The sequence below is a fragment of the Drosophila grimshawi genome, unplaced genomic scaffold, assembly GCF_018153295.1.
Source record: "Drosophila grimshawi isolate 15287-2541.00 unplaced genomic scaffold, ASM1815329v1 contig_311, whole genome shotgun sequence".
NCBI lineage: Eukaryota > Metazoa > Arthropoda > Insecta > Diptera > Drosophilidae > Drosophila > Drosophila grimshawi.
In genome coordinates, this window is record NW_025063098.1 from 7,121,451 (window position 1) to 7,135,793 (window position 14,343).

At 37.0% G+C, this 14,343-nt stretch overlaps 1 protein-coding gene across 2 annotated transcripts; it reads left to right on the top strand.

Annotated features, from left to right (window-relative positions):
• Window positions 1-591: 591 nt before the first annotated feature.
• On the top strand, window positions 592-2,992 carry LOC6563895 (ferritin subunit). Of its 2 annotated transcripts, XM_032737536.1 has the most exons (4): window positions 626-734; window positions 1,055-1,169; window positions 2,091-2,368; window positions 2,451-2,992. In XM_032737536.1, exons 2-4 carry the CDS (start codon window positions 1,091-1,093, stop codon window positions 2,730-2,732), a joined length of 639 nt encoding a protein of 212 aa, XP_032593427.1. In that variant the 5' UTR covers window positions 626-734; window positions 1,055-1,090; the 3' UTR covers window positions 2,733-2,992. The 2 variants fall into 2 exon arrangements, with proteins under 2 accessions (XP_001990112.1, XP_032593427.1); XM_001990076.2 differs by having other exon boundaries at window positions 592-1,169.
• Window positions 2,993-14,343: the final 11,351 nt, after the last annotated feature.

Genomic DNA, 14,343 nt, shown 5'->3' on the forward strand with positions numbered 1-14,343 from the left:
CTGTTGTCTACCCTAGATAAATAAATATCAAATTACAATATATAAAATTCACCAGGCAAGCATGCCACTTAACTTTAACCAATGTTAAGACTTATTTTAACTCAATTTTAATTTATTGTAAGCTGTGACTTAAATTTTAATAAATAAATTGACAATTGTCTAAAAATAACATTCTTGTAAAAATTTAAGTTACTCTGAACATAGCTCTTTAAGGCTTACAAAGAACATGGTAAGTGACAATGATATATTCTGTAGATTTTATTTTTAGAAATCATGTGTGATATACCTCTCGTACCATGTAGAGGGTATTTGAGTGTAACAAAGAACAGCTGACTGGAGAGCCTCGACGGCCATTCGTCGGCCATATTGCCAGTAGGCATTCTTCAAACAACAATATTTGGTATTGAGGACGTGTGGAAGTGAATGCAGTAAATTAAGTACGCCTATCAAATGGCATATTATTATTATCAAAACGACAACAACAATGACAAACCAAGCCACGACATATTGATTTGATAAGAGCGAAAATACACACACACAAACACGCACGCATTTATATACACAAACATTGAGCGCATTCACGTACGTGTACAAATACATGCACACGCTGCGCTCTTTGTAGCGAGGAAACGTTTAAAAGTGTTTTGCACGACACTGGCACCGACAGTCAGCATTCACATTCAAATAGAGAAGACGCGTAAAGCAGAGACGGATTTAGGAATCAGTATCATAAGGTACCGGAAGAATCGAGAATAGGGTGCATAATTGAAAGGAAGCCCAATTGACAGTAAGAGCAAGCATCGCCTTCTATGCCAGTGTGTGTAAAGGCAGCTGTGAAATACACCAGAGACAGACATACGAAAGAGGGATAAAGAAAAACACATACAAAGATAACGGGTCGACTCGAAACTTCTATTTAACATTGGCAGACTAAGCGAAACGTCTCATTTTCATTTGAGCATTTAGGCAGAGCACGTAAACAACAACTACCAAATTGATTCCATTGATTTTACTAACTGAAAGTGATAAATTTGTTCTGTGATTTTGTGTAAAGACATCAACAACAACAGCAGCAATCCGAAGAACAAAAATGGTGAAATTAATAGCGAGTATATGTTTGCTGGTCGTTCTGGCTGTTGCCAACCAGGCCCAGGCAGAAAACTTTAACTGTAAGTATTAAAACATTTAAATATTTTAAAACTAGTCCGTTTGATTCAAACAAAACAAAAATTCACTGAAAAAACCAATAAAAATTCGACGCAATTCGCTTTCGATGACGACGGAGAGTGAGGTCAAACAATGAGAGAGGGAGAGGGAAAGAAGAGAGTGGAATTAAGAGCGAGCAGCTGTGCGTGCTGCGCATGCATGAATAAGAGCGCCGTCTTAGATCAGCTGTTGTACTTGGCTGCTGCTCTTAAAGTCCAATTATGGTGTTTACTAAAACCGAATTGATTTGTCTTATGGAAATCGCAACGATTTCATTAATTTGCATATGTGTTGTATAATGCGTTAACTTTAGCTTCATCGGCCGCATAACGGCAGCTGTGCATAACGCAGCTCTAAAACCGCTTCTCCCTCTCTCTCCAAACCTTTGTTTTTGTAATTTTTGCACACTGCCCTCTCGGCACCATGATATAAATAAGTCTAAGCTTGGCTGTGACTGTGTGAAAGGGTGAGAGATAGAAAGAGCATTTATTTTTGCACACGGCACAAAATCAAAACAAATGCCGTTACTATGGCGACACTTGCGCACGTTCCCACAAAGAGAAAAAGAAATTGTAAGTGATTGAGAGAGTGAGCATTATTGAGCACATTACATCGCTTTGGTGCACTTTTTTCGTTCATGATTCTAGAAATTTGAATTGCATTTGCAATTGTAAGCGATGCTTATGTAATGAAAATCCTTGCCATCCACAGCTAAACAGACCAGTTTTGTGGAGCAATTTCAAAATCAAAAGTGTCAAGAAATAGCGCAAGAACAATTCGATTTTGAATGTAGGTTTAACGGGGAAGTTCTTTATATTTTTAGCAGCTTATATATATTTCGATGTATGTTTAACATAATGAATCGTTAATTTATTGGCTGGCAGGCAACATCAAATCGAATGCGGTTTTCAAGGGATGGCCGGACATGAGGGAGCCCTGCATTAGGAGCATGCGGGACCAGATCCAGAAGGAGATTTCAGCCTCGACCCAGTACATGGCCATGGCTGCCTACTTCTCCAGCGACACCGTCAATCGTCCCGGCTTCGCCGAACACTTCTTCAAGGCAGCCAAGGAGGAGCGCGAACATGGCTCCAAGCTGGTCGAGTACCTCTCCATGCGTGGCCAGTTGACCGAAACCGTCAAGGACCTGATCAAAGTACCGGTTAGTATTCAAACTAAATGAACTAAATTCTTTTTTATATTTTACTTTATTTTCAATCATCATCATCTCTTGTTTAATAAAGTCTGTTAAGGTGACCAACTGGACTGGTCTGAGCGCTTTGGAGGATGCCTTCAAGCTAGAAACGGAAGTGACAAAGTCCATTCGCGATCTGATCAAGACGTGCGAGGGCAGCTCGAAGAAGGGCGATGACAACGATTACCATCTGGTTGACTATCTGACTGGTGTCTATCTGGAGGAGCAATTGACTGGCCAACGCGAGCTGGCCGGCCAGATTACCACATTGGAGAAGATGATGTCCTCGCACGGCGAGCTGGGCGAGTTCCTGTTCGACAAGAATATGTAATGTGCCAAGCCCATCCAACCTGGAAACAACGTCTACTCCAACTCATTGTCTAGCTAAAGAGCCATCAAATAATAGTTTTACTGTGCATCATTATTTAAAATTACCTGTTACTAGCCGAAGTCGAAATCATCGCATCAAGTATTTTGTTATCTACACATTTTTGCCCAATTTAGTCCATAATTAAATCATACTGAAAAGTTAAAGACTTTCTTTTGTTTTGCTTCAATAAATATTCGGTTTCATTCCTATGCACGGTTAAATCGACGACTTCTTGCTCTTTTCTTATCAAGCCAATTGTTGCACACTTTTTTGATTGGCGTCAAATATTTATCAATACGTTTAGATGACATACAAAGTTGTGATTTATTTGCAATGTGTTGTGTATTATAATTTCGTTATCGCCCACTCAAGCTCAAAAGTTCATGCTAAATGTCTGGCGGTAGTTTCTATAGCCGTCTACATCGGAATTCATCTGAAATTATATAATCCATTTAAATTACATTTAGTTTTAAATGAAGTACAATATATGCATATATTTTTCTGTCAATTAGTCAGTAAAGTTATTCAATAATAAAGTTAAAGATAAAAACAAATCTAAGAGGTTTTACTATGGTTGAAATTTTTGGAAATTTTTTTTATACTCTGATACCGAAGGTATCTAATAATAATCGATATTCGCAAATCGATAAACCCACATATCTCCCACCTACGTTCATAATAATTTTAAATGGGTATATCTTCCGCAGTTTTTGAGTTAGCGCCATAAAATTTGGTAGGTATATTGCTGGAAGACGTCTTTAAGAACCGATCCCAAATTTGTATGACCACGCCCACACCTGCGCCCATAATCGCCAATACCGATATTTCGGAAAGTGTAAATCGATAGATCCGCATATCGCCTACAATTCTAAAGATAGAGTTACCAAACTTCGAAGGTAACTTGCTGGTTACCTCCTTCAAATATCGGCATATGCATTTTCAGATCACGCCCACACCTGCCGCCTCCAGGAACTTCGACCCTAGAAATCGGAAATGCGCATATCTTCCACAATTTGTAAGGTAGAGTTACCAAAGCTTATACGTATATTACTGGTAACTTCCCTAAAAAATTGGACGGCCACGCCTACTCCGCCTTACCAAACTGATACACATGTTAGGGTAAATCGATAAAACCATAAATCTCATACAATTTGAAAGCTCGAGTCACCAAATTTGACAGGTATATTGCTAGTAAGACCCTTCAAAAATCAGGATAAAGGTCTATAACTCCCGCAATTTCAGAGCTATAGCTAACAAAATTGTAGAGTAAATTATTAAGATCGTCCACCTAAATTTTTATCGGCACGCCCACTTTTTAAAGACAGACTTGGAGTAGAGATTACGAGGAGTACAGATCGGTATTTCTTAGCTACACCCACCCTCTTCTGTGGAACCGGTTTTCAGATGGTATTATTAATTAATATCAGAGTATTTCGCAGTCGGATACGCCCTACTGCAAAGTTCTCACTTGTCTTAATGCTTGCATTTATTTTCAGCAAGCGTGCTTAAAACTATGCAATTAACAAACTCAATCCATTTTTTGTTTAGTCATTTTTTAAAGATCATTTTATTTTTCAAATGTTAAGAAAATGTTGACATTGAATCATTTTATCAAAGACGATCAATCTTTGCATCGAGCCGAGTGTTTTATGGTCACGTATTGTCTCTCCAGATGGAAGTCTTATCTTTCCAATCACATTGTATATTCCATTTGATAAAAGTGCCGTTGGGCCCCATTGACCCTTTTCTGAGCTTGCCGAGCTCTAATCCGATTTGGGAAGACACAAAAAGCAGAGCATAAGGCAGAGCTTGGCGTGTGTGATGTGGAACAGGACGAAGGATGTGCCGGACATGGTTTGGGTATTGAAAGAATAATTCATAAGTCACTTGTAAAAATGTCATGCACTTGAACAGGCAGGCCACGAACACTAACCCCCTGCCACATGCCCCCTGTTCAGCCTGCGGCAAGTGGCTAATGTGTGTTCGTTCACCCTTTCGTTGTAGTGCGCTGCTCGATGATTGACAGGACATGGCATGCATTGAATTATGATAAATTGTGGCAACTGTCAAATGGCTCTGATGATGCTTCTTATTTGTGCTTCGGACTCCATTCACTTCACCAAACCATCCCAATCCCCCTGCCAGGATTTGTTCGTGCAGGCGAGCGTGACCAATGCGCTCGTCAATGGCTTGTCAATCGTGGCGCATTTTAAACAATTTTATATAAGCTAATATTTGAACAGATGTACCACGGCAGACCACAACTAAAGGGCGTGGTTCATGTTTTAAAATTGCATCAATGGTTTTGCAAATGCTTTCTTCGATTTTTGGTTTTCTTTTTCTTCGCAAATATTTAAGCGCAATTTGACCCGCAAAATTGGTTAGCCAATGGGGTTGGTAGGGGGGATGTGTGGGGGCGTGGTCTTGGTCACAACGTCCAGTCCAGCATATTAATCTTGGCCAGCCATGAGACAAATTTTGCGTGATAGCAACTTGTTTTTTGGGGCATTGGTCATGCTTTTGGCTCATCATTTTTATTGCATTTTTTTTGATGCCCAAAACATTTTTTGTGTGTCTTTTGGTTTTTTTTTCTTGGCTAGCCTAGTGATTTATTCTGCGCATGTGATACTGATAAAAACTTGTGTCCGCTTATCACATTGACATTTGTTGTGCCTGCTGACAAATTTGCAACGGCTGACAGTCGCTGTCGTGCCACTCACCCTACCCCATCCCCCCACTCCATCCCCCTGCCCACACAATGTGGAAATGTGGAAAATGCAAGGCGCAGAACGTAAAGCGTTAAACGTTCAAATCCTTTTTATTGCAACCCTAAAGTTGAATGACGATGTCTGCCCGTTTGATTTAGGGCGTCGGGCCGACAGGGTAACGACTCCTCCTGGTTTGGTTGTGGCATCGAAGTGGATGCCGTATCGTGGCCCGCAGGACATTATACTCATCATAACTCATAACCGTGCAGTCAGCTCGGTCTTTGTCTTGACTTCTGGCTAGTGAAAGCCACGCACTTTCTTCCCGCTTCCTGCTCTCTGTTTGGCTTTCACACGATAAATCCTCCAAGCACTCCTGAGCTGTGACAGGCCTGGCATCGGCTTAAGCATGTCACTTAAAACCGGTTTAACGTTGGCGACATTCCAATTGAATTCCGCTTTTCAATTGAAATCTTGTATAAAAATATAAATTAAAGTCATACAATAAAACTCTGAGCTATAAGTAAAATATGCATCTATTTATAGAAATACTCGTAGTCCTAAAAAGAAGTCTCGAATTCAGCTAAAGATTTACATACAGCTCACGTTATGGCTTTGTTTCGAGATTGGCTCGTTCAAACAGACAGACTAAATCGACTCAACTGTTGATCCTAATCACGCTTCCTTCTTCTGTGAATCTTCCTCTCCATACGAATCCCGACACGATTTAAAATATAAATCGGAGTATTTAAATGCACTTGACCTGCAGCCAGTGATAAATATTTTTATAAAAAGAGGTCATCAAACCATAAACCAAAAAAATACATTTAAACTTTCAATTTTAAAGTGAAAATTTTTCTTAAAAATAAAATACAAAATTGTTATTACGTATTAATATTAGATATAGTTTATATAAGTTACCAACTAGCAAACCTCATATACACTCCATATTCAGCAATTAAGAATAATATTTAGATCGTTATAAAAAAAACAATTACATTAATTGAGCATAAATAATGAAATTTATAGCTTATAAAATTCAGTTCTTACAATTCATTTAAGCCATTTCTCTATGAAATATAAGCCGCAGAGCCAGTTTATTTAAGTGAGCTTTAATCGCATTCATTTGAATAGTTAACGGGGAGTTAGTTAAGCACACGTGTTAGCCCAATTCCCGTGAGTTCATCTGTGCACCTATAATCAAATGATGTCGTCAAACATTTTGATTAAAATTCTGCAGACATGTCCAAACACGTCGAAAATCCTCCAACTCCTTGCCGCCTTGGCATGCGGAATGCCAAAGCATTATTGAAATGTCTTAGCAGCTGTCCAAACAGAAATCTGCCAAAGCCCAAACCCATTCGCAACCCCAAAAGGAAAGCATTCGGCCCATGGCTGGGCCATGGCAAGGCGTCTGCTGATTTAGCATATTGACTGCTCTGGAGCAAGGAGCAACTTATACAAGATTTATGCGTGCGCCGTCCGCCAGGCGACAGCACAGATAAAAAGGATTCGTGGTGCGACCCTTCGTCCCTGCCTCCAGGACGAAGCAGGACGAGTTGCGAGTTGCCAGTTGCGAATGCAATAAATTTGATTTGCATATTAGCACACCAGCAGCGAACATAGCTGGTGGGTGTGGTCGGGGGCTGTGTGTGTGTGGGGTGGAGAGGGAGCAGGGGGGAGGAGGAAATGGACTCCTGCTTGCTTCGTGCATGTGCACCCTGTGTGTGGCCATTTAGGTAAAGGATTTGAAGCACGAAATCTTGCTTAAATTGGAAATAAATCATTAAAAATATGTGGCAAGCATTTGGCCCCAGGCACAGCCTTTGTCCAGTTAAGGGCTTTTTGCAACAATTTCAAGTATTTGTGGCATGCATGTGTGTGTGTGTGTGTGTATGTGTGTGGGGTGGGGAACCATCTTGTAATTCCCTTTGATTTATAAAGATAACGACACATTGTCATGTTTAATTTGCACCCTGCCCAAATCTCAGCAATTTGCATAAATCTTAGAAGCTTTTTTTTGTTGTTGTGAATGCTTGTGTGGTCAGCGTAGATTACAAACAAATATGACTTATCCAAAGTTTTCTAATTATGCATGCTCAGAATTATTACTTTTAACGGACGCTTTGGGGAATACTTTGGCCTGACAGTTTTTAACTGACCAAAAGGCGAAAGTTTTTAGGGCGCAACAAAACTTTTAGTAACTCGCTCGGCTATCGTTTTTCTTTGGGGTAGATAAAGTCTGATGTGTGTGTGTGTGTGTGTGTGTGTGTGTGTGTGTGTGTGTGTGTGTTGTGTGTGTGTGTGTGTGTGTGTGTGTGTGTGTGTGTTTTTTTTTTTTTGTGTGTGTGTGTGTGTGTGTGTGCTTATGGGTCTCGCCACAGTTCAACGGCCAGAAATGTGCAATGTGAGGCAGTTCCCTCGAGTGCGATTCAATGCTCTGAACTCTAAACTGGAAACGCAGTTCAAAGGCCATGCAAATAAAATGCTGATTTGCCTGCCGGAATGAAAAACACAAGCAGAGTGTAAACTTTTTTGTGTGTGTGTGTGTGTGTGTGTGTGTGTGTGTGTGTGTGTGTGTGTTGATGCGTGTATTGCATTAAAAACAAAAGTGCAGCATCAGCAGCAGTTCAAGCTTAAATAGATTTGCACTGGATGTGGCACGCTATACTATATATGCTTGTGGGCATGCCGAAATAACTGCAGGATTGCCTGTCGCGTAGTTATGCGGCACAGAGAGAGAGAGAGAGACAGAGAGAGAGAGAGACAGAGAGAGAGAGAGAGAGAGAGACACAGAGAGAGAGAGAGAGAGAGAGAGTGTGTGTGAGGGAGAGAGATATGGCTTGGTTTTGATTTAAGCGCATTGTTTGCGTTAAATGTTTGCCATGCCGGCCACGCAGACAATTGCAGACATGCCACGTACAACTAGTAACAGCAACAGCAACAGCAACAGCAGCAGCAACAGCAGCAGCAGCCACGCAGCTGCCACAGCTGCAGCCAACAGCTAAGTCATCCCCACCTGCTGCTGCTCCCTAGACGCTAAAGCATTTTGGTGCGTCTTGTTTGATTTCCGCTATGCTGTGTATACACAAAAACACACACACACACACACACACACACACACAGATATAAACCTTTGGGGGCGCCACCCACTCATCCTGGCGGTAAACAGCTTCAACTTCACACGCAGACACGTTCGAAAGTCTGCTGCTAAGTGCGCTGCGTCTCCAGCTGCCACTTCAGGGCTGCTGCCACTTACCCTTTTTCCCCCTCTCCCCCCTCCCTTCCAACAACTGTAGCTGCATTAGTTGCAATTGAATTTTGCGCTTAACTTTGTTGCTGCCACAACAGTTGGCGGGCAAAGCGCGCTTGTGCCACGAAAAATTAATTAGCCATCAAACACAGCACAGGTGGCTTTCGGCTAATTGGCCGCAAATTGAATGCGCTTACAAAGGTTTAAATGGTAATAGCTGCCACTGCAGCTTATGAACCCAAACCGTCCACTTCAATTCACTCATTCACTCACTCTCTCAACCCAGGGGTAATTCAATTGTGCGACTGAATCGTATTTGGCCCCAAAGGGCTGCTTATCGGGTGTCCATCAAATGTAACTGAATGTACAGTGTCCACAAAATGCGCAGCAGACAAAACAGCTAAGCCATACACAGAGAGAAAAACTATGTACTCACAAGAAGACTGACAACAAGTAGCAGTTTCTAACTAATGCAAATACTATCGAATTCTACGTTCAAATAATAAAAAATTTTAAATTGTGAAAATTTAGTTTTGTGAAATAATACAATAATTGTAATGCCTTACTTTAAGACTAAAAATATCTGAATGTTAGGTGTAATGTTCAACTTTATATTTAAGATAGCCAGCTCAGTTTTCTGGAGTCCTAGAAGCTGCAAGAGAATGAATGTTACTGTTGGACCCCTTTTTAGAGCTAGGAATTGCTGGGCAGATATGAGCAGAATCTTTCTAAAGATTGTCTGAATGTCAGTAAAAATCTCACTTCGAAATGCAATGAACTTCCTGAAGGAACATTGCGGGTAGGCCAAACATCTACTCAACCATAGAATACTCTATTCGAGAGAGCTCGTCTGCTAGGCTTAGTGATACTAGTTTATTCGATATGAAAATACTTCTTCGTTGATAAAAAATATCACTGAAAATTTATCTGCTTAGTATGTATACATTATAAATTAATTTGTATATTTGATATATGTTTTCACAATTACGTCTTTGATTGTTGTCACAAATCGATTAATATCGATATTTGCAAACTTGGGAAGTTTTCGATCAAATGAAACAAACTTGATCTGCGTTTGGTATTTAAATTTAAAGTTCTTAGCTCTTATAGTCTCTGAGATGGATTGTTTTTTTTTTTGCATAACTTTATAGTACCCATTTTAGCGCTTGACCTATGCAGATTCTAACAATAATAATAATATTAAAAATAATCATAATACGTACTAGTAATCTAGAGAAACTTTAAATTTTAGACTCTTTCCTGAAAAGTGAACAGTATCCATATTAAAGTTAGTGTTTTTAGTTGTTCTCTCAGTGTACTTTCAACTCTCTTCACTGTAAGGATAAACCCTTTGATTTTGGCCATTTCTTGTTGGCCCCCGGGGTATCTTTTGGCTGCTTCTTTTCAAGTGCTGCTGACCAATTGCTCTCAGCTGTTTGGACAGCTACCCTCTGTTGACCACTTAAGCATCCATCTCCCCCATCTTAAGCAACCCACCCCAACCCTTAAGCCCAAGATTAAAGAAACCGATTTGTGTTTTAGTTTTTGATGATTATAAACGACAATGGTCGCACTTTATTGAAAGATTTTTGTCATTTCGTATTTGCAATGTTTTTTTTTTGAGTGTGTTTTGGATTTGTGTTTAAAGATGTTTCATGATTTGTTGTATCTTCTTATACATATGTATGTGTATGTGTAATTGTAAGTGTTAATCGTTTTATAATATAATATGTATAGTAAATGTTATTTGCGTAATATTATTAATAAAGACAAATACGCATACATATATCTATAGAGATATATATGTATATGTTTTTAAGTGCTAAATGGGATTACAATATGTTGTGTACGTATATATACCATTTAATCTTTTTTTTTTCTTTTTGTTTTATATATATATATATATTTTTTTTTTGTTGATTTTTCTGATTTTTATATTTGTTTAGAGTGACATAAATAATGAAGTTGTTTCGCCAATAAAATGTTTAAGTGTTTTGTGTGTGACATTTGTAAATAGTTTCGTGTAAGCATAGAAAGAGTTTTGCAAAATTATTGTTTCCCATTAATTAATATTTGTAATGTTTTCTTTTTTTTTTTTTGTGTTTTCTTGTTTTTAATGCAGATAAAGTTGTATCAAAAGCCGTTTTTTTTTTTGGTTTTGTTTTGTTTGTTTTCGCTAATTTATTAAGTGCTCGTTTTGTTTTTAGTTTATGGTTAGCTTAGATTAGGTTAGAGATTAGGATACGATTCTCATTTGGTTTTGGGTTTGCGTTCTAGAGGCGGCTACTTGCTGGAATTTAGCATTGAATTCAATTTATTGTTCAATTGTTAATTGTTGTTTCATTTTCCTTTCTTAATTGATGCACAGTTTCATAAATTTTTATTGTAATTTCTGGTGTTCTTCAAAGCGAGAATACAATGTTTTAAATAATGGCTGAGTTTGGATATTTGTTTAAAGTATAAAATACGAAAAGCTTTTGATTTGATTTTTTTTTAGTTAATTTAATTACTTCTTTTTTGGAATAATTTTGTTCTGTTTGGGTCTATGGGTATGCTTTCTGCCTACTCGCTTTCAATTCTCTTCTCCATTTCAACATCTACTTTGCATACGTTCCTTTGACGCATCTTTTAAAAAATCTTTTCACAATAAAAACAATTTGTACTTTCGAAAAGGGGGAGGGGCGCATTTTAAGTATTTCTTTTTTTTTTTTTTTTGGTTTTTCTTTGTTATTTTTTATATTGTTTGCTTAATCGCTTAGCCTTCATCGGTGTTTATTACATTATGTTTGATTTCGCTAGGGTTTATTTTATGTTTTTTTTTGTTTTTGTTTTTTTTTTTTACTTTGTTACATTTGTGTAGGATGCAGGAGTGCTGAGGTTCATGTTTTTTGTATCTTTGAATGTTTTTCTTTGTAATTTCTCGCCTTCATTGTTTTTTTTTTTTGTTTTGTTTTGTAAAATATTCGTTTTGTATATTTGCTTTAGTTTTAACAAGGAAATCAAACAGATACAATAGATATTTATTCGTTTTTTGTTTTTCATTTTCTTTCAAAACCAAATGGAGAGCTGCAGTTTGGTGGGGCAAGGTTAGCAGAATGTGATACATATATATGAATATAATATATTCAATTAAACATTCTTTTCGCTTATCCTCAACCCCGACTTGATGCACATTTGTCTATTTAGCAAGTAATTTCATAGTTGTATATATGTATGTATATGTATGTATTTTGTATTAGATTAACTTTTACGCTTGCTTTTTCTCATTATGTTATATTATGTTTTTTGGTTTTTTTTTTGTTATGTTTTGTTTTGTTTTTTTTTCAGGTCCAAAATCAAATTTGACTAATTCAAGGAATTAAAGTTTCATTGCATCTAAATAAGGTAAAGTGTACTTTTGTTTAAATATTTTCATATGATTTGCATAAATTTTCATTTTCAATAATAGAAACGAAACAAGAAACTTAAACAAAATTTCCACTATGGCGCTTCTAACTCTGCGTTCCCTTTCTAAGCATCCTTTACCAACTCAACCAAAGTGTGTAAGTGAGATCGACAGAGAGAGAGAATGTGAGAGAGATAGAGACAGTGAGATTACGAGAGATAGAGAGAGAGAGAGAGAGAGAGAGAACTAAACTAAACTTAAAACTGGCACATGCGACAAGGACTTCCGATAGGGACGCGACTGTAGGACACGCCCATACCTGAGCAGCAGAAATTCATCTATGTGAGTAGACGTGTCTACGTCGTCCTGTCGAGAGTCCTTGCGACTCTACTCTAATCCACTAGTGTAGCAGTGTATGTGCGAGTGTGTGTGTGTGTGTGTGTGTGTATGTTACTAAGGTGTAAATGAGTGTGTAAATGTGTGTGTTTGTGTGTGTGTGTGAGTGTGTTATATATATATAACGAAACATACTACAAAGTTTAATAATGATGACTTTCAAATAGATTATATATAAGTAGTACAATGAAAACTTCATATACAATATATGCCATATATAATAGATATTCCATATTCGTAATAATGCAATAATAATTACTTAATAGCCATGTTACAGTTACAAGAAAGATATACCACCCAAAATACTCGATTTGATCCGCTGATAGACATGAGTTTTAATTGGGTTTTCAAGTTTAGTTAGGAGCTCTTTTTTTCTTATGTGATTTTTTTTTTAGTTTCTTAAATGCTTTTTTCAGGGCGGGTGGGAGGTGGAGCTACTACTGCTAAAATTTCACTACAATAATTGCATTTTTTTTTAATACGAGTTGACATTTTCCCTTATTTTTTTATTTTTTTGGTTTTTTTGTGGCAGCTTCGATTTTTGGCGTCATTAGATTTATATGTTTTGAATGATGTATTTGTATGTATTACGGTTTATATGTTTATATGTATATAATTTACTTATTTTGGAAACGTTAAAAACCCTTTAATTTGAATTGCATGCAATGAACTTGTATTTTATATATGTATGTAAATGTATTGTATAATAAATGGCTCTTGAATTTTACTATTAAAATTTTTCCATAATTTGCATTCAAGTATTTTTTAGGTGTTTCTTTTTGGTTTATAGTACAATCTTTTTTTGTGTTATTTTTTTTTTGATTTTTATTTTATTTTTTATATTTTATTTGTAACATTTAAAGGTATGTATATTTTGTAAGAATTAAACTAGAAAAATTCTAATTTGAGGTATGTATTCCATTAATTTGTAATTGTGTATGTGTGTGTGTGTGTGTAAGTTTTGCATATTATTGTTAATAAATTGTTATTACAATTCGAATTCGATACGATTTCTCTCACCCAGTTGGGGTGTTCTAAGAAGCGTGCTTAGTCTAGACTCTAGAGCTTACTAACTTACTATATTCTTTTGCAGATTTCATATCTATATATGACATATATATATCTATATATATATACATATATATATATGCTTATACTCAAAGCGATAATTTAATGTTGACACCAAAAGCTTAAGACGATTGAGAAGTTGTTGTATTCGTAAATGTTACTTAGATTTTATTTTAAGCAGCCACAAAATTATTTGCCAAGAAAATTTCGATTTGCTCTGTGAGCAACTCAGTAAGGTTTCTTATGGGTGTGTGTGTGTGTGTGTTTGTGTGTGTAAAATTTAGTCACAGTTGTGAGTTGTAATGATCTTTAATGCAATGATTGTATTTATTTGCAAATGTCGCAGACTCAAAGTGTTCAAGGTGCTAAACCTAAATGTAAACTTAACCCAAAATATCCCAAAATACATATTGAAAAATTTACAAAAAAATTGTTTGACCAATTATATTTTGGGGATGTTCACTAAAAAATACCACATATCATTGCTCATGCTCACAGTTCGTTCGTATTCACGCGCAGTCCGAATCCGAATCGGAAGTTTAGTTTTTGTTTTGTTTGTTTTTTTTTTAGAAAAATATACCAACTATAAGGAGTACCTCAAGTAGTAGTACTTTCCAACTTAGGTGCTAGGCCAATGCTCACAGTTATGAGTTAAAAAGAATGTTTCGTCAAATGCTTTGCGCTTTTCACAATTAATTACCCAAAAATTTCGTATAAGCTTTATCAACTTGATTTTGTTTTTTTTTTGTTTTCGTTTGCCTTTAC

What these genes read in the sequence shown, in the direction of transcription:
- LOC6563895 (XM_001990076.2), top strand. Translation starts at nt 1,091, where the DNA reads ATGGTGAAATTAATAGCGAGTATATGTTTGCTGGTCGTTCTGGCTGTT. An exon ending in CCAGGCAGAAAACTTTAACT is followed by an intron (nt 1,170 to 2,090) that starts GTAAGTATTAAA and finishes ATTGGCTGGCAG; the next exon opens with GCAACATCAAATCGAATGCG. An exon ending in AGGACCTGATCAAAGTACCG is followed by an intron (nt 2,369 to 2,450) that starts GTTAGTATTCAA and finishes TGTTTAATAAAG; the next exon opens with TCTGTTAAGGTGACCAACTG.